Source organism: Crassostrea angulata, chromosome 9 (genome assembly GCF_025612915.1).
Source record: "Crassostrea angulata isolate pt1a10 chromosome 9, ASM2561291v2, whole genome shotgun sequence".
NCBI classification, from domain to species: domain Eukaryota; kingdom Metazoa; phylum Mollusca; class Bivalvia; order Ostreida; family Ostreidae; genus Magallana; species Magallana angulata.
The window spans coordinates 33,831,735-33,855,394 of record NC_069119.1 but is presented as its reverse complement, the minus strand read 5'-3'; the positions used below and the strand labels follow the sequence as shown (position 1 = coordinate 33,855,394).

At 31.1% G+C, this 23,660-nt stretch overlaps 1 protein-coding gene across 3 annotated transcripts in view; it reads left to right on the top strand.

Annotated features, from left to right (window-relative positions):
- The first annotated feature begins 241 nt into the window (after nucleotides 1-241).
- Nucleotides 242-23,660, top strand: part of LOC128163861 (deleted in malignant brain tumors 1 protein-like) — an 84,582-nt gene continuing 61,163 nt past the window's right edge. For 2 of the 3 annotated variants that reach the window (XM_052827533.1, XM_052827534.1), the window contains exons 1-9: nucleotides 242-345; nucleotides 3,413-3,572; nucleotides 3,985-4,175; nucleotides 5,455-5,599; nucleotides 5,766-5,944; nucleotides 7,595-7,739; nucleotides 8,132-8,310; nucleotides 8,835-8,979; nucleotides 9,366-9,544. In XM_052827533.1, coding sequence (XP_052683493.1) covers nucleotides 264-345; nucleotides 3,413-3,572; nucleotides 3,985-4,175; nucleotides 5,455-5,599; nucleotides 5,766-5,944; nucleotides 7,595-7,739; nucleotides 8,132-8,310; nucleotides 8,835-8,979; nucleotides 9,366-9,544 — 1,405 coding nt within the window. In that variant the 5' untranslated portion in view covers nucleotides 242-263. Of the gene's footprint in view, nucleotides 346-3,412; nucleotides 3,573-3,984; nucleotides 4,176-5,454; nucleotides 5,600-5,765; nucleotides 5,945-7,594; nucleotides 7,740-8,131; nucleotides 8,311-8,834; nucleotides 8,980-9,365; nucleotides 9,545-14,410; nucleotides 14,556-14,704; nucleotides 14,860-16,865; nucleotides 17,011-17,637; nucleotides 17,793-18,460; nucleotides 22,653-23,660 lie in introns of those variants that run through there. The other variant, XM_052827535.1, reaches the window with a different exon arrangement.

Sequence of the window (23,660 nt, the reverse complement as noted above, 5' to 3'; positions counted from 1 at the left end):
TGTATGTGTTATGCATATACATGTGTTTGATGTAAGTAAAAATGTTCATTATTTCTCACAATAACAGTTCTGCCTGACAAGCTGCAACGTTTATATCAGCTTTATCATAAAATCTGATCCAACGTCAACATATTTTTCGAAGAGATAGGATCAGCTTAAATTTTTCCGGAAAAAAGAGACTTACAGATATGGAAATAAAACCACCAAAAACCCCAAAGTTAACTCATAAAAGCGTATTTTACCATAGCAATCAAATCATAAAAATGCGCAGAGAATTAAGAGCATGTGAGGTGTTAATCGCGTTTTGCTTTTTCATTGAAATTGAAGCTTATCTCTATCAAGGGGGTGAGTATTTTTTTCACAATGATTTTCTAAAATTGATAGAATGTAAAAACTGAGAAAAGAAATTTTTGGCTGAAATCTATGATTAAGAAATGTAACTTTTACACACTTTATCAAATAAATTCTTACGAGTACGACAAAGTATGCTGAAGCCATATTTATACTACTATATTAAAATGATAGACTCGAATATTTGGGCTTTAATACCGAGATATCGGAAAAGTACTGTCTTTTGTTTTATATATTTTGAACATCATTAGTACTTGAAGATATATTTGCAATTTGTTTTTATTTTTATTTATTTTCTATTAATCATCAACAAAAATTCCTTCAAAAAATTAAGGAAATCATCTGGATTTTTGGGATTTTACAACTTTGAGCATGCGCATTGCATTCACGCTAAATCACGGGAGGTTCTTAATCTTATGTTTCCACAATATCACATTTGCATGGATAAATACGTGTAAAATTTCATTGAAAATTTGCTATATATTCTGTTTATCAAAGGAAATACAGGAGATAACTCTAACTCAGTGCATTTAATATGAAAAGTTCCCAATGTCAACATGGTGTGTAAATTTAAAGCGAGTAAAATGGTAAAAAAGTTGGTGAAGAAGTGTTGAATTCCTACAGCATCACAATGTTTTGTTATGAATAATCTGGCTGTTATTTTCAACTCAATTTATCAATATTCTCCAAAATTGTTTCAGAGCGATTCTGCAATTTTTGTCTATATTACGGAAAGCATTTTAACTGTAGTGAAGGCCTGTCCTGAGAAACACTTACATTATTGTAACTAGGCAGAATGTATTGATTTTAATAGCATTATTGTAGGCTTAAAGCTGTCAAAAATACGGTGTGTATCATTTTCCTAAATGTCCGATATCATATGCAATGTCAACCCGTGCACGCATGGATCAATGTCTAGTCTCTTTTATACATTTAGATATTGAATTTAAGTATCGAATCTCGTATTTTAACTCTCGTATTCCGAATCTCGGATCTCAAATGAGTCTTCGCAGGTTTAATACATAATCATAATACAGATCACTTTATATTTTTTCCTCTGATATAATACTTTTTTTGTTAAATGAAAAAATAGTTACAGAAATCTAGAGTGCCATACTAATGTGTAGTTGTTTAGCTTGTACTAGATTTAACATGTGCAGGCACATATTGATCGAGCTAGATAAACATAATATGAAAAAGGAGATTATAAAAAAAATTGTCGAAACCATGCCCTTTCTACCACCCATCCCCTCCAAAAATAATTTTCCTATAAATTCAGTAGGATAGATAAAGCATTATTTCGAAAGCATAAAGCAACAACGCTTAGTGATTTCTCATTTTAATAGCATTGAGGATTTATTACATTTTAGATTTTTAGATCGAGCGCTTCAAAAGAATTCATATATAGATCTGCAATATCCTTGTCAAACTTCATACGTTTCTCTCTCTCTCTCTCTCTCTGTCTCTCTCTCTCTCTCTCTCTCTCTCTCTCTCTCTCTCTCTCTCTCTCTCTCTCTCTCTCTCTCTCTCTAACCTAACTTGTTTTTACGTCATCTGAAAACCAGGACGGAGGTTCAAGCCAGTGTGTCATATTTCTTCCTGTTTTTCTCAGGCGATTTGCCAGTATCCCTCTACGGATATCTCATCTTTGCCATTTCAAGATGTAAATTTAAGATTTAAGATTTTCTACGAGATAAAATGCTCTTTGTTTTATATGTAAAAGATATTAAATGACTTAAGGAGGTTGACACTTGAAATACCAGTAATGTCAATCATCCAAAAACATCTAGGATATAAAAATGGGAACCTAGTATGTTCATTTAATTTATTTGTGAATCTATGCCATTTGCCATTTTTTGGTAATACGGGGTCCTAAAAGGAAAAATACTTTTCCTGAAATTATTGCTTAGAATTTTCATTGAAAGTGGTTATTTGAGGAAATCAAACAAATATTTAGTTTGAACTATTATGAGTAATCAAAACATAACGCAAATAAAACAAACAATACTAATGCAAACTTTCCAAAACTTTTCATACAAATGGACATACCCTTAATGTCTCATTAAAGTAAAAAAAAAGTTATGAAAATTGCTCATTTTCTTCTTGAAAACTTTCCGCCACAAAATATAGTCACTTAAAATAGCTTGACGCAGTTTCTATATTTGGTCCGGAGCATGCACTAACAAAAAAAAACAAGAACAAAAAAAAAATAAAACACTTATGAACACAACAATTATATATATATAATGCAGGATAACTTTAAACACAGTTTTAGATCATTTTAAATTTCTTCTTTTATTATTATTTTTTCTTGGCATTATAAGAGTATGATCAAAGTTAAATTAAAGTAAAAAATGAAGTTTTATATAACAATTATTTGCTTATATTTGTAGCTAAAATTCTATAATTAACTGCATAAACGATAAAAACCATCGATTTTGTAAAGATAAATCAAACAAGTAAATTGATAGCCAAATAATGTAAAAAAAAAAAAAAATGAAATGTTAATAAGAATTTAATTTTTGCTTTGAAAAGGTTGATATTCGATATCGGACAATATTGTATATATATATATATATATATATATATATATATATATATATATATATATATATATATATATATATATATATATATATATATATATATATATATACATGTATATATATATATATATATATATATATATATATATATATATATATATATATATATATATATATATATATATATTGTCGAGTGCTGATTAAATTGACAGCTTAAGCTAGATTATCTCTCAATCAACAAATTTAATATTAATGTAATGTGTATTTCCTATTGTTTAATGTATTTGTTATACGGCCAAAGTTTTCATGAAATTTCTATTTTTTCAAATACAAAATTATTTTTTTATTTCTAAATTTGTGAAACTATTTGATCAAAGTTGATTGAATATTGATCCCCTAATAATACATACTCTAATGTAAGACATCTTTTATAAAGAAAACACACGTGAGATGCATGGAACTGACAACTATCAATAAATTGATCTAGCCGAGCTATTTGCAATTTTTTTTTTCAGAAACTCTTCGGCTTGTAGGGGGATCCAACAGATATGAAGGTCGACTGGAAATATTAACACAGAGAGGATGGGGAGAAAGGGGAAGATGGGGAACAATCTGTGATAATCATTTAAACGATAAACTCGCTGTTGTGGCGTGTCGATCATTGGGGTTACCTTCGTAAGATTAACAGATATATATATTTTTAAAGCATTCATAAATTCATTATTATATAAAAAATACAAAATTGATTGTGATTTCATCAATAAAAGTGGAAATCAGCTTTCATGAATGAAATAAATACGTAAAATCGTGGATAATGTTCATACACTGTACCAATACAATGTGTCATTGAAAATTATTCTTTCAATAAACGCTTAATTTTGTGGATAAAATCAACAACAAAATCCATTTGTATTCAGCGAATATTGATGAAATCACGGGATGAAACGCACAATACATTCATACACATATGTTACTTTTGTCAAGAAAAAAGATTCGTTTCTAAATTGGAACAATTTTTTTTGTTTCAATGATTTTTTAATTTTAAAAGCCTAAAGATATATATATTCCTCGGTCTTTAAATAATCAGGAATACACCTGAGGCCTATGGCGGGGCGCTGTACGGTCAAGGATCTGGTCCTGTCGTTTGGCAAGGTTTTAAGTGTAACGGAAGTGAGTCGCGAATTACGTCTTGTATGCTGATTGGATTAGAATCAATCAATGGTAGTAAACAGTGTACCCATGATCACGATGTATCCATCAACTGCTTGCCAACAAGAGGTGAGATATTTTTGTTTAGATTTATTTAACTCAATTAAGAAATATATTTGTTAAAGACGAGCTTTTGTTTAAAATTATATCAAAATTTAGATGTAAATATAATCAATAAAATGCTTTCTACAGTGCTTTATTTTGGCTATAAGGGTAGCTAGCATTACAAATAATAAAAATTACCTGCATTAGCGGGTCATAATTTTGTTATAAGCTACCTTCATACCTACATAAAGCACCAAATAAAGTTAACCCCTTAACCTTCATACCGACCAAATGTGACCAGTAAGCCATTTTCATTTAAATATAGCAGCGTTTACAATTGACAGATTTAAAGTCTAATGTATGAATGATAAAAAAATGTAAAGCAAAGTATTAATGTTTTCATATTAAATACATCTGGGTTTTTTTTTAAATAATGAAAGTCATTTTTATCATGAAAATGATTTAAAGGTTCCAGATATGAAAGATTGAAATACCGCAGCTACATATAAGAAAATAATGTGATTCAGAGTGCAGAGCATCTTCAAATACCCGGAGCAGAGTTCAACAGAATACAAATGATTTCCTTATGGATCATCAGCTATAAATAAACATTGAAACATCCCTACTTGACTCAGCTATTACTGAGAATTTTTTTTAATCTACGTACGAGTTATTATTTTTAATGTTGATGTCATACACAATGTTTATGTAATAGAATAATGTAAGAAAATAGCATTCGTATCATTCTCGATCCACACATATGCCTACAGGCATAGGTTTAGATTCATAAACGCATGAGTCTGACGGATTTTCTAAGTATGAAATATTTTATATTATCATCCAATTTGCTACTTCCGTTTGACGGGTTAAAGTTTAAAATCGTTTAAAGTCTAGTTAACCATGTCATCGGTTAAAAGCTATCACTTAACTAGGTAGCAGTTCGTCTGGGTATAAGTAGTCACGTGATAAATTTGTTTACCCATGCTTGTTTTGTGTACGTTTGTCTGTTGGTTTTAGACGAAACACGGTTAATCATAAATAATATATATATATATATATATATATATATATATATATATATATATATATATATATATATATATATATATATATATATATATATATATATATATACATGTGTATATATATATTGACAAAATTGATTTAAACAATCTAGATTACGGTAATACGAATAAAGAAATATTATCAGCCTATTAACAACCCTACAATATATCTAAGAAGACTTGTACTTTCTTTTAAAAAAAACCCAGCGGTATCGATTTTGATATTTATACGTTTTTAGTTACCGCTGTCCGACTTTATGGAGGAGAAAACGAATTGGAAGGTCGATTAGAAGTGTACAAACAAGGAAGATGGGGAACTGTATGTGATGCTGATTTGAATGATAACTTGGCTGTGGTCGTGTGTCGATCTCTAGGCCTATCTTGGTATGAGTAGACAAATGATAGGAATATCTAAAACTCATCTTACATACCCAATTATCCACAAAGCATAATATTTATCCCTATTCAAATTCTTAACTCTGATTTTTACCCAAATGAAATAAAAAGTTATAAAGTCAAATTGTATTTTTTGTTATTTTAATATGGCTAGGAATACATCTAAGGCTTACGGAGGTGCTATATTTGGAGTAGGGTCAGGTCCTATCTGGATGGATACTGTTAACTGTAGTGGATCCGAGGCAAACTTAACGGAATGTAGACACAGAGGTTGGGGAGTCAGTGATTGTGATCATGGAAAGGACGTATCAATCAACTGTTTGCCACCCAACGGTCAGAAGATATTCCTTATTTACAGAATTGAAAGAAAAAAATTAAAATGACGGAAAACAAAATGGTTTAAAAAATGATTATATAAAGATTAAACTGGTTTATTTTTCATTTATTTTTTGAAATCTTTTCAAAATCTGACATCTTAATGACAGTGTATTTACAATTCCATTATCATAAAATATTAGAGGATATCAACATTAATATAAAGACAACATAAGACGATTATTATAGATACTGTATACTGTAACGTTTCTGAGTTCGATATGGGATTCGGCTGCTCTGCCTGAGCAAGTCAAAGAGTGAATTAAATAATCTATTTCCTCAATCACAGATTTTAATTTGAAATATGTACATATAATATCCCCTGGCTCTCTGTGGCGCACGCACTTCAAATTACTATTGCGTATGCGCTGCTCGGAGACAGGAGCGCACGCGCTGTTCCGGGACTGTAGCGTACTAACAAGCCAATCTGTATATTTATTAATCCAAATATACTCCTATAGTCTCGAAAGCCTATTACAGGCACGTAAGACCATTGACAGGTTACCGACCTTAATTACTTCCCTGGCTTCGATGTGTTGATGTCTCGGCCGTCAAACACAGAATCCCCGATCCTACTGATTTTTCTCGGCTTATATACCCTTCGGGTATCACGTGACCAGCTGAGGATCGAATGGGATGAGTACATTAAACCGGAAGTTAGTCAGCACAATTCTACCACAGGATACCGAAGGGATATTTTCGATTTTGATCATAACTTCGCTTCAATACATTTAATTCTGAAGTAGGGAAAGCACGAACTAATGAACAAATATATTTATAAGCAAGTTGTAACAATTAAATGTAACTAGATTTTCTTGTCACATATTTTCAACTAGATTTCAACATGATTTCTACGCTGAATCAACGCTGATATGACGTTGAAACAAAGTTAAATTTTTTATTTTGCTCCACTTTCATATGCAACCATAGTTCAACTCTGATTTAAACGTTGCAGCCTGATGTTGAAACATTGTTGTTTTAATAATAGGTGTCCACACTTATTTAAATGTGACCTACCGATAAGTATCCTTTCTATAACATGAAATAGTTGATATGTTGAAAAAAGCATTACCCATGAGTAGACGTAAAATTCTGATTTTCATTCAGTCCGGCGGGGAAATGCACTCTTTGTTCACCTTCTATAGCAAAATTTAGAAGATGAGGGACAGTCTGTCAAAGTCTTTTAAATAGTTAACTTCCTGTGGTGATTTGTCGATTTTTAGGCTTAGATTAACAAATCAATAGTTTTTAAAGGGAGAACAAATTATGTTCTTTAGTTGTCATGTCATATCGAAATGCCGACTTGTTAATATGTCTAACAAAATAAAAAAAAAATAAAAACTGGAATTTAAAAAAGCCTCAGATTTTCATGGCTAATTAATTGATTAGACTACCATATTATAAATTACTATAAAATCGGATTAAAAAGCTCAATAATTTTGAAAGACAATACGAAGCAATTCTGTGAAACCAAAATAATGTAAAATTGTTTTTTTTGTAACAATAAAGTTCACAACAATTTGCCTTTAATGTGTATTTAACAAACACAATTGTACTATAATAAAACAACAGTCAAGCCATTCATTATTATATTTTTTGTATATCTAGAAGGTCTTGTTCGACTTGTTGGAGGACCGACTCAATATGAAGGTCGATTAGAGGTGTCCAAATTTGGAAGATGGGGGACGGTCTGTGACGATTATTTGAATAACAATCTTTCTGTCGTGGTGTGTCGATCTCTAGGTTTACCTTGGTAAAATGATAACCAATATATTGTCTTAAAATCCTTGTTTTTTAGGGAGATGTACTACAAACAAATTTGTTATTGCGTGTTTGTAGTCGACAATTTGCAATGACTATGGCAACGTCTTTTAAAAAATTTAATTCAATGATTAGATTTACATTTTTTTTTTTAAATTTCCCAGCCTTGTCTACAAATGTAATTTATGTTTCAAAATCCATGAACTTTTCAAATGATTGCTTTGCGTAATAGAAAAAGCCATTCTAATAACATGAGGCGATAAATGCCCCAATTACACAAAAAATCTTAAGATCAAATAACTTTTTTTAAATATTAAACTATATCTTTGCACACAAATTATTATAAACAAATGATTATAATGGTCATGGATTTTAAATTTTAAGGAAAACATCTGTGGCTTATGGAAATGCTGCATACGGAGAAGGGTCAGGTCCCATCTGGTTGAATAATGTGATCTGTTCTGGATCTGAGACAAGTATTAAGGAGTGCAAACACACGGGTTGGAGATCACACTACTGTGACCATAGCGAGGACGTATCTATTAACTGCTTGCCACCTGACGGTGAGAAAATTATTTATTCTTATTGCAACGATCACAAAAAATGCCTGGAACATAAAAAAGAGAAACCAATAAATTTCCATAAAAATAGAAATAATAAAACTCGGTTTTCGACGTTTTGTTTTAATAATTTAATAAAAACTAGAACTTCAAAAAAGCCTCCGATGTTCATGAATAATTGGTCTTGATTAGACTACCATATTATCAATTTCTAAAAAATCAGATTAAAAAGCTCATTAATTTTGAAAGACAATACAAAGCAATTCTAGATCTGTGTGAACAAAATTGGTTTTATTTATAACAATGGGGTTTACGGCAAGTTACCGTTATTGTGTATTTAAAAAGCTCAGTAATTTTGAAAAACGATACGAAGCATTTCTATGCGTGCACAATAATGTAAAAAAAAATTATTTATAACAATAAAGTTTACAACAATTTACTTTTAATGTGTATTTAACAAACAAAACTGTACTATGACAAAAAAAAAAGCAGTCAGGCCATTTATTATTATATTTTTGTATATCTAGAAGGTCTTGTTCGACTTGTTGGAGGACCGACTCAATATGAAGGTCGATTAGAGGTGTCCAAATTTGGAAGATGGGGGACGGTCTGTGACGATTATTTGAATAACAATCTTTCTGTCGTGGTGTGTCGATCTCTAGGTTTACCTTGGTAAAATGATAACCAATATATTGTCTTAAAATCCTTGTTTTTTAGAGAGATGTACTACAAACAAATTTTTTATTGCGTGTTTGTAGTCGACAATTTGCAATGACTATGGCAACGTCTTTTAAAAAATTTAATTCAATGATTAGATTTACATTTTTTTTTTAAATTTCCCAGCCTTGTCTACAAATGTAATTTATGTTTCAAAATCCATGAACTTTTCAAATGATTGCTTTGCGTAATAGAAAAAGCCATTTTAATAACATGAGGCGATAAATGTCTCAATTACACAAAAAAACTTAAGATCAAATAACTTTTTTTTAAATATTAAACTATATCTTTGCACACAAATTATCATGAACAAATCATGGTCATGGATTTTAAATTTTAAGGAAAACATCTGAGGCTTATAGAAATGCTGCATACGGAGAAGGGTCAGGTCCCATCTGGTTGTATAATGTAAACTGTTCTGGATCTGAGACAAGTATTACGGAGTGCAAACACAAGGGTCGGGGATCACACTACTGTTGGCATAGCGAGGACGTATCTATTAACTGCTTGCCATCTGACGGTGAGAAAATTATTTATTCTTATTGCAACGATCACAAAAAATGCCTGGAACATAAAAAAGAGAAACCAATTATTTTCTACAAAAAAAAGAAAATGATCAAACTCGGTTTTCGACGGTTCGTTTTAATAATTAATTTCGTAATGCTTTTAGTCAGATTTTTAGAGATTTTAAAAAAACCAGCGTAAAACGAATGGTTTTCAGTCTTAAGGAGGCCGACTTTAGTTTGCATTGCGCATGTTTTTGCGCATTCTTATAAAATACAGTTGATTTATACTTCTTATGAATTTTTTTCGATATCATTTATAAAATCGAACACAATTAACAAAATACAGATAAAAATATTAAGATTTTTAAAGGAAATTTTTATTTTTAACACGATTTTTACGTTGTGCGGTAGGGGAGCATTGCCATTGCGCTTTTATGACGTTATGATAAAATGAAGCTTTGTAGGATTACGTTATAAGAAATTACATAAAAGAAAAAGTAAAAATTGTATGCTGTTGAAATTTTATATACAGAATGATGCTATCCTTGAGAACATTTTCCTCATTTTTGGAATGAATCCATTATACCAATCATCATTCGTGATGATCCAAATATATAGCAAAATTTGGTGCATTTTAATATTTTGAGATGACCCCCACTAAAAACCAGACGGTAGAATTTTGTGTTTTTTACATATAAGGTAGGAAATGATATTACTAATCATATATAACAATTTGAGAAAAAAAGCTATTGTAGTATATTTTTAAACTGCTTTGATGTGCGGAAAATGACAGTTTCCTATATATTCCTATAGTAAATGTACCTCTATTTTGAGATGGTCCCTAAAAAGAACCAGACGGTCGATTTTCACGAACCTTCGCAAATAAACTAGAGTTGGTTTAAATAACATATGGTTTTAAAATAAAGAGTTTTGCTATTGTAGTTTTTCCGCAAAAAAACCCAAATCGGCCTCCTTAAATGCGAAAAAAAATAGATTAATTTTCGTTTTTATTTTTCTGCTTATCTTTGCTGATGCAGGCGTTGAATTTAAAAACTGGGATCATCCCCTCTCTGGGGTAGCAGACTTCTACATTTCTCAGTATTGATGCTGTTATCGTCTTCCTTCTTGTCCCATACATTTTTCTCCACCAGATAGAAACTTCTACTGCTGCTGTAGTACACTACTGCAGATATTTCGATTAGTTGCTCCCTAGCAGTCGGGCAAACGAACTTTTTTTTTAAACGCTTGAACGAAATTTATTACTCATAAATTTTACTGAACATAAATTTGATAAAATATATATGACGTCATGAACAAATTTTTTAGACAACATTAAAGTAACAATAAGATCAGATTCATCATTCTTTTTTGTTGTAAAGAAAAGCGAAACGCAGTTCAATATTCCTAATATTTGTTCAAAAGATTTTGCTATGGTATTTGTTATTTTTTACTTCTATGAATATCAAGATAATAACGTGTTATGTCTTAAAGAGAATTTAACCACTTGTATTTTATTTTATGTTCAGAATTCTCTGAGATATTGATATAATTTACCCCTTAAAACCCCTAATCAATCGAAAATAGAATTACTCCGGCCTTTTAAGGATCACATTGGGCGTATTTTTTGTATAAAATTAATAAGATACATATTTTCAAAAAAGTTCCGTAAAATTAAAACGTTGCGAAGGTTAGTTATTTCATAACTCTAAAACATATTTTTAACTTTTTGTTATTATAGAAAACATGATTGAAAAAAACTGCACATAATGTATCATTTAAGGTCGGTAGTGGGTTTAAAATTTTGCACCCTCTGCGCGGGGTATTGCGCATTACTGTTGTAAAACACAAATTTAAATTAAAATGTTCAATGATACAGGTTATCATGTAACGTTTTTATGTCAGAAAAATGACTTATCAAAAAATTATTTTAAGTGAAATGAATCGTTAGAATAATGTCAGAAGTATTTTATTTTTTTCGCCGCTTCTTCAAAATCGACGTTCTTGTCGTCGGGGTCAACGTCTTAGGATGACGTCAGTTGAGACTCTGACGTAACAATTGACAAAAATTAACGTCGTGCATTTTCTATTACTGCATCAATAATTAAAATCAAAAACTATAATTTGCAAAATAAAATCATATACGCGACCCTTCTACGTTCTGTGTGAGTGGGAATATATTTTTTCTTCTAATACAAATAAAATTAAATTTGATTCGTAAACATCCTTTTGTTTTATACAATTCTATAATGTAAAATGGCTGGCACGGCACGTTTATTGGATCAAAATGTGAGAACGGATAGCCTAAAAACCATCCGGTCAATTTCGTTTTAATTTGGTAAAAAGTTTACTTATACGTTAACCTTCCATCGCTGAAAATTGAAAGAAAATCGTATGTTTTTAATTTTTTAAATATGAAATTGAAAATTTTAAAACCCTCATTTTCCTGTATAATCCTATATAAAATGTCGGTGATGAATCGGACATACGACCAAAATTTGAGCGCGACAAACAGATAAACTATTTGGTCAATTTACTTTATATTTTGCACATAGTTTACTCATAAGTTGACATTTCACTGTAAAAAAAAATTTAAAAATCGTATGTTTGAAACATTCTCCCCCGAGACTCCTTAAAATCGACTAAGATGGCGGTTTTTGGATAAAGGTTAGTATTATAGATCGAGATCGGTATTTAGAAATTGCAGCAACATAGCCGCATAACACTACCTGTACTCCAATTAATATATATGTAGGACTCCAAACTGTGTTGGCACTCCAAAGTCCGACGGTCACGCCAAAGTCCGATGGTCTACGCCAAAGTCCAATGGTGTGACTCGCCAAAGTCCGACGGTTGACGTCATTCGCCAATGTCCGATGGTGTGTCACTCCAAAGTCCGATGCTTGACGTCATTCCCCAAAGTCCGATGGTGTGTCACGCCAAAATCCAATGGTTCACAAAAAAGCGCGAAACTTTTCACGATCCGCTTTAATACAATCAATGTTTAAACGAAACGACTTACGTAAGTTCGAAATTAAACCGAATTAGAAATTAAAAACAAAAACACTGAGGCCATAGTCATTATTTATATAGTTTACTTTCCGCCTCCCGTTTCAAAGCAAATTGGGGCGCAAAATATATTTCGAGAGACGGTGCACTTTTCCGTTTTCACAATCTTCCACCGTAGAGACCCCTTGGAATCATCTGTGTCAATTTTCATCATCTGTCCCTTTCTCCAGTAACCAGACAGAAACACATTTGTTCCAGCGGAAATGGCAGAATTTTGTTTAAAATCAACAAAGTCGCCCACGCTCGGGTCGAATTTTTCCAGTGTCCTTAACGGAGCCGGTTTCTTGGAAAACAGTTCAAGGGGGTAGTGATCATGGTTCCAATGATCAGGGTTCTGTAAGAAATTTAAAGGGGCATGGTCACGATTTTGGTAAAAAATCATTTTTCCGATTTTAATATTTACAATGCTTCAGAAAGGCATTTTAAAAAGTCAACCGAAATTTGAGTGTTATTTGTTGAGTTATAAGAGAGTTACAGAGCATGAAAATCTACATTATGTAAAATAAGCGTTTGTTTACATTTTGAACGTTGAAGTAACAATTTCAGTTTTAAACCTAAAACGAATGGGTTTAACTTTAGGAACTGTTTATTTATGCTTAAAATAAATAAAAAGATAGACAAATAAGCTGGATAAAGATTTTTACTGGTATATTGAACCTATGTAAACAAAAACAAGGCCACGAGTCTTGTTTACATGACAAAATTATGTAAGCCCAGTATCTTGCTTATAACTCTACGAATGACTCTCAAATTTTATTTGATTATTAGAAATGCATTTCTAAAGCATTGTAAATAATAAAGCCATGAAAATAGAATTTGACCAAAATCGTGACCATGCCCCTTTAAATAAAAAATTAACCAGAGTTAATGCACTGAAAGAACGTTTCCATCTTTGTTATTATCGAATTCCAACGAAAAAGTATACGAGTATCGATCCTACCTCTTTCATTTCCCATAAGGAGTTCGAGTACCGTCTTTTGTTGTGTGTGTCTGGTGGACTTTGAAATCTTCGTTCGTACGGGTCCGTGTAGTATGAACTTACAACAGACTAAACAAAATATGAAAATAACATTTGTCTCTCGCTTTTTTCCTCACTTTCTCAAAAAATATCCCTCATCTCGAAGGCCTGCCGCATCCATCTTAGGATTCTTGGATTTAAATTGTTTATTATCGACGTTACCAATAACGTTCTCGTGACGTGACGTCATAGACGTAATCTTTTTTTTGCGCAACATCGGAGTAGCTTTGCGCGTAAACAAACGGCGGAACATCGGACTTTGGCGTGTTCGACTGTCTGACTTTGGCGTAACGTGTCTATAGGAGATAGACCGTCGGGCCCTAGCGTAACGATCGGGCTTTGGCGTCCCTACATGTATCTCCAACAACCCATCGGACTTTGGCGAGACCATCGGACTTTGGCGTGACCATCAGACTTTGGAGTCTTACATATATGTCCAATCTATTTCTACACGTTTTATCTCCGGCAACAACGGGCATTTTGTGCCTGTTACCTAAAGTGCCACTTAAGCAGTAAACCTATATGCGGTTAACTACGCTGAGTTTACTGTAGGACTGTTCATTCATTCAAACAAATATAGTATGTTTTTCTAAACTTAAAGTTATATAGTCTGGGGTTTTTTATTGTCATTATTTATAACAATATTACATGTTATCCGTTCATAGCCGTTACACACTGGAAATAGTTCGTGATAAATACTTTATAGTTACCAACTCTTAGTTTTATTTTATAAACACTGACTGGATAAGATTTAACAACAGTCTTAAATGCATCTTGTTAATCACTGTATATTCAGATAACGCAGTCCAACTAATTGGAGGAGTGACTGACAATGAAGGTCGTTTACAGGTGTACAAATTTGGAAGATGGAGATCAGTGTGTTTTAATGAGTTGGATGATAAACTATCTGCCGTGGTGTGTCGATCTCTTCACCTACCTTGGTGAGGTTTAATGAAAAACAAAAGCAACATTTGTAATATAACAACAAAGTACAATTTTATATATATTTTTTTAAGTCTTATCAATTAAAAATTGGATTAGAAAACCCAGCCGATTTTCATTATGATACTCTTTGTTTTGAAATATTTAGGAATACATCAATGGTTTTTGCGAATGAACCATTCATTGATGGAGCGTATAAATTGCGTATACTATGCAATGGGTCTGAGGGAAGCGTTGACGAATGCAAGAAACAACGATACATTTGTCAATCAGAAGTCTTTATCTTCTGTTTGCCACCTAAAGGTAAAAGCCTGCATTCCCATTTTTTCTGACATTGTTTATTGTTTTGAGACAAACGTATTCCATATTATACATACACTGTATTGCGTAGAGCTTGTATAATGACATTTTAGAATATGAACATTATCAGTCGTGTACTTTGATTAACATGTTATTCACATTTTTTGTTTGTTATACCAAAAAGATGCATTTACAAAGTTGAACGATGGTGGAATGGTACTTCCATTACATAAACAAGAGCAATGTTAATGTTCTTGATATCTTAAGTATCTTCAGTAATTAGGGCTGCTAAAAATCGACAGGTTTAAGCCGTTAAAACTACGTGAACTTTGTAGGAATATACCAGGAAATTTCAGAGAGGGGAAAGGGTTTTATTTTTCGATTGTTCCCACTTTAAATTTGCAAGACCCATTATAAATTGCTTTGACGTTAAGGAAATGAAATCTGAGTTTTTATGAATAGGATAGCACCAAAAGTCGGTTAGCACTGTTTTGAAATGGTTTACTGTTATATGTTCCGGTCTGAAGAAAAACATATTTAATTTTTTTTCTCTTATGTTTGGTTTTTATGGTGGTTTCAGCTTGTATAAGGAGCAATGCATTAAAACTTTTCATTCCGAACAAGATGAAGTATAACAGAAGACCTTTTCTGTACTCGTAACAAATTTTTAGTTTTCCTGAAAACTATACTATTAAACTCAAAAATGTGATTTTCTTTTACTGCATTTACTTTTCAAAAGTAATAGTTTCTCCTTACAATAAGATTATTAAAAAGTGTAAAAAAAAAAAAAAACACAAAAAAAACCCAAAAACATTTATACCACATATGAATGTTTTTCATGAGAACTGTGATTAGCACTGTCAGCAAGATGAGTACTAATGACTCAATCTGACTTCCTGAAACAATCAAAAACCGCTTAATGGTATGACTGTAAATTCCTAATTAAACGCGAGGAATTAATATCCACTTAAAATCCCCAGAAGGATCCTTCGTGGATTTTTAAATCTCGCCATTATTTTCTGAAAGTTGAAAACAATCAGAAATAAAGAGAAGAATTCAAAATTCACGATTTTATATTCTCGCGATTTGATACAATACAGCTGGATCGCAGAATAAAGTACTCGCGAAATATAAGGAATTTATGGTGATGTGTTATTTCGGATCAAAGTGCATTTACACAAACTTATACTTTCAACAGGTCAAAAGCTCATACATTTATTATATATCCTTCACTACTTTTTGTCTGAATGTTTCTAAGCTATCTGAAAACACGTCAATATATCACAACAAGGTAAAATGAAAGAAACGATTTTACCAAATTATTTTTTAAAATGGTTAAAAATCTTTTAACTTAATAGTCTGTCTACATGTATGTTTGGTCTTTTAAGTCTATATAAAATGAGGAAAGATAAAGTTTACAATTTTTGCAAAGGACCAAAACCAAATGTCTTTATATAAAACATTTTTTATATTATTCATTCAAACGCAATCAACAAAACATATGCCACCATGTTGTAGTCAACGAGATAAAAGAGGTAATAACTACATGCGATTTCTTGCGTCACAATTCAAGAAAATGAATTCCGAGCTCTGTTGGAAAAGTACACGTACAAAAAGTTGTCACTGCATCAATCGTTAGGTGCGCTGTAATCACATTAATTGCTACATTCTAGTCTGGTGCCCAAATAAAAAGTTGGCTAAATTTTATTTTTATGCGTAGAATGGGTTGAATAAAGCTTAAATAATAAGCGTACAGAGAACATGACAACTATATGAATTGGAAAGAGCACTTATGAATATTTCCCAGAATTCCTAGTCATGGTTTTTAGCATGAGTAATTAAAAAAAACCGCTAGTGGCGCTAGTTATTATTATAAGGACCTTAGATATCAACAATTCCCTACAAACTATTCTGATAATGTTCCGTGAATCATTATTGTTAGCTAAACTCACGTTTTCACTTAACACTTGTTTAGATTTAACAGTAATGTTTATTTACTTAATATAAAGAATACGATTTCCGACTTGTTGGAGAGGCGTCAGATTATGAAGGTCGGTTGTTGGTTTACAAATTGGAAAGATGGGGAACAGTGTGTTTTGATGATCGGATTATTCCATTCTATGATACCGTGTGTCAATCATTAGGTCTGCTTTGGTAAGGTTTTTTTTTTATTATTAAGTTATGTTTTAAACTGACAATAAATATCATTTGTATTTCATCTAACAAGTTGGTTTATATGTAATAACACAGTTTTAATTCCTTCAAAGATGATGAATTGATTCTAAGAAAACAGGTTTACTGGAAATCAGACACCGTATATGTATACCTTGAAAATGTCAGATCCATTGCTTAGATTCCAATTTTGTTTTTATTCGTAATGTGTGTCCCTTTTTGTGATTTGTACTCGAGGTTAAGTTATAATTGCATGTCCAACGCACAAATGTTGGTCAACACAAGTGACATCCACAGAATAAAACTCTTTTATTCAGCCAACTAAAAGGTGACTAAAAAGGAAATAAAAGGTAACTGAATAAACGTAGCCATTAAATCACTTGTCCAACCCTTTCAGTTAAAATTCAGTTCACTGAATGGTAGCATTTAATGTTGTTACCAATTCAACGACATAAGTTATTACCTGTATAAGTAAACATTGTGAACTTTTGTGACGTTAGCTTATTTGTGAAATACCTAAGATATAAATGATCTGTTGCATAGTACGGTGAAAATAATGATTCGGAAAAAAATATTAAATCGACTTTTGCTGCGTTTCCATTATTTCAGGAATTCATCTAAGGCTGTGGACAGGAAACGTTTTTACACGGAGGAAATTCTGAATTGTGATGTATCTGAAAGAAGCATTAAGGAATGCACATGGGAACATTACTCTAAATGTTCCTCAGGAAAGGATGTTTTTATCAGCTGTCTGCAATCAAAAGGTTTTATATATATATATATATATATATATATATATATATATATATATATATATATATATATATATATATATATATATATATATATATATATCACATCAACATAATTCGATGGAAAGGAAGGAGATAAAAGTTTTCTCTTTCCACACTATCTCTTTTTTATCTAGAAAAAAAAATCACAAGAAAGATAACTACTTGTAATTTCATTCAGAAACTTCTTATGGGAAATTCTTGCACGGAAATCGCTCAGAACATCTTAGGGTTATTTCTATTCTGTATCCGGTCACTTTATTGTCATATAAAATGCTTTTAAGTTTAGCCGTGTCAACCAGACAAGACGGAGGGGTGTTTTAAAGGAGAAATTATGAAATTTTTCATTTTATGGGGAGGATATTGTTATTGTTATATTGAAAAACTAGATGAATGTACATGTCTCGCTTATTGTAATATTTCCAATAAAACATTAAAGTAGACTAATACTTGTTATCGAAATTCCAATATTGGCTATATTAGAAGAGACCTGTTTTTGGCTAAATTATTATGAATATGAAGTTCATAGAATTTATTAATATTTCGATGTTCTGTAATAAATAAGGTAATTATTTCATATTTTGAAATTTCAACCAGAAAGTATTTTAATTTTGTAATTCTTTTAAACGTGTAAATTGCAGATGATCTAGTTGCTTCGGTACATAAACCTTCCAACTCACCGCGCCAACAATTTAGTATCAATACTTGGCTGATATCAACACTCGGTGCAATGGTGCTCTTGCTCCTCTACAAAAACTGACGTATCTCGAGACTTGGAGCAACGTGAGGTTTTGCAACAACAAATGCGCTTGTTAATAACGATAAAATTTGCGTATTATATTTTGAAATTTGTAATTTTTTAAACATTTTATCTGTGTCCATGTTTTGTCACAGGTTAATTTTTATCTTAGATTTTTTTTCAACATTGTGATGTTATTTTGGTCACTAGGAAATTATATAGTCCTGAGGAATACAATAAAATCCAAGGACTTTACATAGATACACATTGCTACTTCAATAAAATATGGTCTGCAAATAGATAGACAAAACTTACCACTTCGATAATTATTAAATTCAAATATCATCATAGATTTTTATTGACTGTATTTAAACATCTTATATCGGCGCGGTGTTGCATCTTACATGCATATATTCTGTTTATAGTTACATTTACGAAACTAACATTGTATCCATAAAAAAATGTCCAAAACCACAGACAAGTAATGTAGTATTTATATTTATTTTTGGCTGCAAATTTTTAGATCATCCCATTAGGTTCATTGGTTTTTGTTTTTGTCCGTTTTTTCATATTAAGCATTGTATGCGAACAATGATGTTAGGACAGGCTGTTATCTTTAGCAGCGCGGTATTTAAAATTTTTCTTAGATTTAGGAAAGACTGGAAGAAACTGTTTACAAAAACAGTATATCATTCAATTGTACTAATCTCGATTTATGTGATAGCTTAAAATTGTTAATAAGAAAAAAGATCATTATTTACAACGAAAGTAAAGCGCGAATGAACATGTTGTCCATAACGTGAAAATTAGAACAGCGCTCTCTGATATACGATTTATTTATTTTTTTCAATTTTATATCTTTTTCATGACATATAAGAGGCTTTTGTTCGGATTTTGATAATTATAAGGAGTGGTTTTTCAACGGTTCGAGACAACAGGAAGAAGTGTTACTACTGAATGGTAATCTGAGTATACTGCTTAGTGCAGTAACATTGTACGACTTTATAGTAGTGTAGTGTCATCGCCAGGTGTACTGAATTTGATTTATAACAACAGTGTGTGATTAGCTATGCAACAAAACGCTTTACATTTACGTAAAATATGCGTTATAAAGAAATCCCATCAAATTAATTGGAATAGAATGAGTATATTTGTTTGTTAAGCCTAAGTACAGGACTATGTGAGAGCCCCTCTATCTGTTCTTATCTTTATTGTGTACATAAGGATCATAATTATCCATTTGATATATGAAATCTTTTTGCTTTTTTGTTTTAATTTTTTTTATTTTGTATTGTTAATGTCATGATTTTATGATTTTTGCATGCTTTATCAAGTTCTTGATTTTTTAACATAAAGTTTTTTTATGTGATGTATTAGAATATCTATCAGGGTTGTTAGAAAAGTTTGCGGACAAGTCTAACTGTAAGCAGAATATTTGCATGATACCAGCGAATCTTTTAAGAATTAAACTAGACGTATTTTTTTTAAAAAGTAAAGATTTAGTTGTTAAATGCACCATAAAAATATACAGCTTAATCATGATTATAAGATATGTTCCACGAAGCATGTAAGTGTTTGACTTTTTAAAATTTCGTACGCATTTTTCCTTATTAAAAAGGTACCGTTTAAGCCTTAAAAAATGCACGATATTTCACATGACGTAAAAATATATCGTGAAGGGCGGTTTGTGAAATTTTCAAATGAAGACCTTTTTTACTGTTTTATTTTTTGCCGAATATGAACAACCAGCGTTTGAAAATTGAGTCAAAATCATTAATATCGATTGTCATCTTGGAGCACCGAGCAATCATAAAATTTTGTGTGCAAGCAGGAAAATCTCTGATGGATACCAAAAGGTTTTTAGATGCTACCGGAGATGAACCACATGTGTTTATTTTTGTAAACCAAAGGTTCACAATTGGAATCAGAGGTTTTAAGGTGAAAGAAGTGATTTCTTGAGAACCCAAACTCGAATTTTGCACCTATGGATTTCGTTTTATTTCTAAAGTCAAAACTGCTGAAACAGAGATTTGTGGGCCTAAATGAACTACGATATGCAACAAGACATTATACAAAAACTTAAAAATGCATTTTATAAATGGGTTAAATGACATGAATTGCGTGTGGAACTAGAAGGTATTTACTTTGAAAAAGAGTGCGGGTTTGCCTTTCAGTTGTTTGACGTCACCTGACGTCGTGGAATATATAAAATGGTGCTCCGTAAACCTAATTCATGCAAAGTAAAAATCGCTGTTTATTCTTGAAAGTTCTTAAAATCGTGTGATATTTTTGCATACTTCATTTTAATCGATAGTCACGCGGGTATGATAAGGCAACTCTCAGCGATCAAATTCATCTTATAGATATGACGTCACAATAAGCAGCATGATGTCATATTTTACTCAGAAACATGTCGATTTTAACTTTATCTCTGGTTTAAAATATAAAAACTACAGTCATAAAATATCACTAGAAACTCTTCTAACTGAATATATCTTCGATTTCTCTCTATTACGTATAATTATCATTGATGACGTCACAAGCATGTCTAACAGAGAAGATCATGTCGGGAGACAAATCATCGGAATGCAGTGTAAACAATGCCGAAATAAGACTTATTTAATACAGATACCTAAGATTTAGATGAGTGTCAGTAAGGATATAATCAGAATAATACAGGCATGGATATTTTGTTTAATTAGCGAGTGTTATAAAGTAAGCAGATCGACATTTATATGGCTTGACCAGCCTTTTCTCTGTCAGTGTGTACAAAAAAAGGCAAAAGTGTAACACTACCCCGGATATTGTGAAAGATGACTTTGGGAAATATCAACGGTATATGACCTAAACTCCTTGAAAAGTGCTGCTAGAATCCTGTGCTTCGTTGTTTTAAATGAAAAATACGTAGTATTTACAATGAAATTATAGAAGTTGAGAGTGTTTCCGATAAATATTTACAATATTTATTTTATGCGATTAACAATAGGATTCTAGCAGTAATACTAATAAAGATGAACTAATTGCCGATCGAATTATTGTAGCAAACATACAAATGAACTTCGGGGTAGTGTTACACTTTTTGATTTTTTGTTAAGGTAAAAAAGTGATCTATTTTTAACTGTCACGTGATACCATGGCAAGGCAGCTTCAAAGATCAAGTAGATTCCGAAGTAGGAAAATAATATCTTGGTGAACACATTCCCTTGCTATTAATATTCCGCACTGTTTTCTTTAAAAAAACCCAGTTTTTAAATTGATCATAATTTTGACAGTCATTAAACTCGGAGTTGCCTTAACCTACCTGCGCATTTAATAAAAAATATTTAATCAGTCAAACAACACAACACAACACAACATGTCAGCGACCTTTTCTAACAACCGTCATATATGTATTTGAATTAATATTCTACATTTTATCAACTTTTTTATTTATAAACAATTGTAAAATAGTTTGCATAAGTTCATTGATGTTATATTGATATTGCATATTTTGTTCTATATCTTTCCCGAAATTTTTGATTAATGAAATTTGTTTGCATCATGCAGGTCATTTATACAAGTATTTAGAAATTATCTGAAAATATACATGTTACGATTTTAAATTTTTACTGCATGACAATATGGACCTTTATTTATCTGAAACAGGTTATTGAACAATCTATGGCACTATACTTCCTTCTGTTAAATCTGAATAGAGATTTAAATGATTTTACATGTTTTAGGAAACAGCGGAAATAACCTTTTTGTGTCACGTCATAAACGCATGCGAAAGGAACAATGGTGTTAAAGTAAACCAACTATTATTCGCAACGACTTTAATCTGCCATTTACCGAAGATAAAAATATTCATGGCTATTTTTTCGAACACGATTTCCTGTATATGAAACCCATAAGACAAAGACTAGTTCACCGCAAGATACACTCGCGACGAGGAGGCTGTAGCGAATCTCGCGAATATTTCACGCTCGCGAATAAAAGTTGGTTTACAGTATATTTCATTGAAATGATACTTTATTGAAATAACATGTATATATCATTGAAATATCTTTATGATAAATTATGATGATTTTTGTCTAAATTTATGAATAAATAAATTCACTCCTTTAACTTTTGAATTCATTGTTGAGCTTACTATATTCTAATTCTAATTTAAATAGCCCTGATAGGTAATGTTAACATAATTCATTATTGGTTTTTTCATACTTTCGATGTTAACTTCATTTGGATTGTTACTGATCGATCGAAAATTAACCTTCATATGTATGGAATTTGCTATTTCATCTGTCTAAGCGGCAAAAATGATAACATATACTTGTATTCACCTTTAAATAAGTATTAATTGAATAATTCAGATATGGATGTAAATATAATCATTTTTTTAATATTCTAATTGAGCTATAAAAGTATCTATTGTTAGCAAAAAAATTATATATCCCGCGATATTAAGTTCTTTTCTGAGATGATAGCCTCGTTCATAACAACATGAGTAGCCAAAAAAGCTCTTAATTGTTTTAATATCCATTATGAGTGACTATTTATAGACATTGCCACTTTTTATTTAACCAAATTATCTTTAACCAATGAGGACAAAAACTTAAAAGCAAAACCATATGAATGTAATCTAGTGAAAAATGAAACCATTTGTTTTCAATCTTACCATTTTTACAATTGTGCACTTTTTCATTATTATTGAATTATGTTTAATTTGTTTTGTTTTGTAAAAATTGTATTGGCTACGCAGTCAAAAAAAAAAGCCAATTAGTCGTTTGCATATAATAGGAATTTAATTTCCAACAGCGTTATTAAGATCCATAATTAAAGTTTAATCTTGTAGAGTATTAATATCTTATTGATAATACCTAGTCAGCAGTTGAACATAAGAATGCTTATTTCACATGGATAACCTTCGAGGTATCGGAGTTTTAAGTCAAGTCACTGTCAAATACTCGTTGAATAATTTAAAAGTGCGTATCCCGAAAAGTAACACTAGAGTAATGTACAACTTATCATTAAATGAAAAACATTAAATCACCAATCTTAATCAAATTAATATAATAGTTAATATTATCTATATGTTACTTATGATATTCTCTAATCTTCAT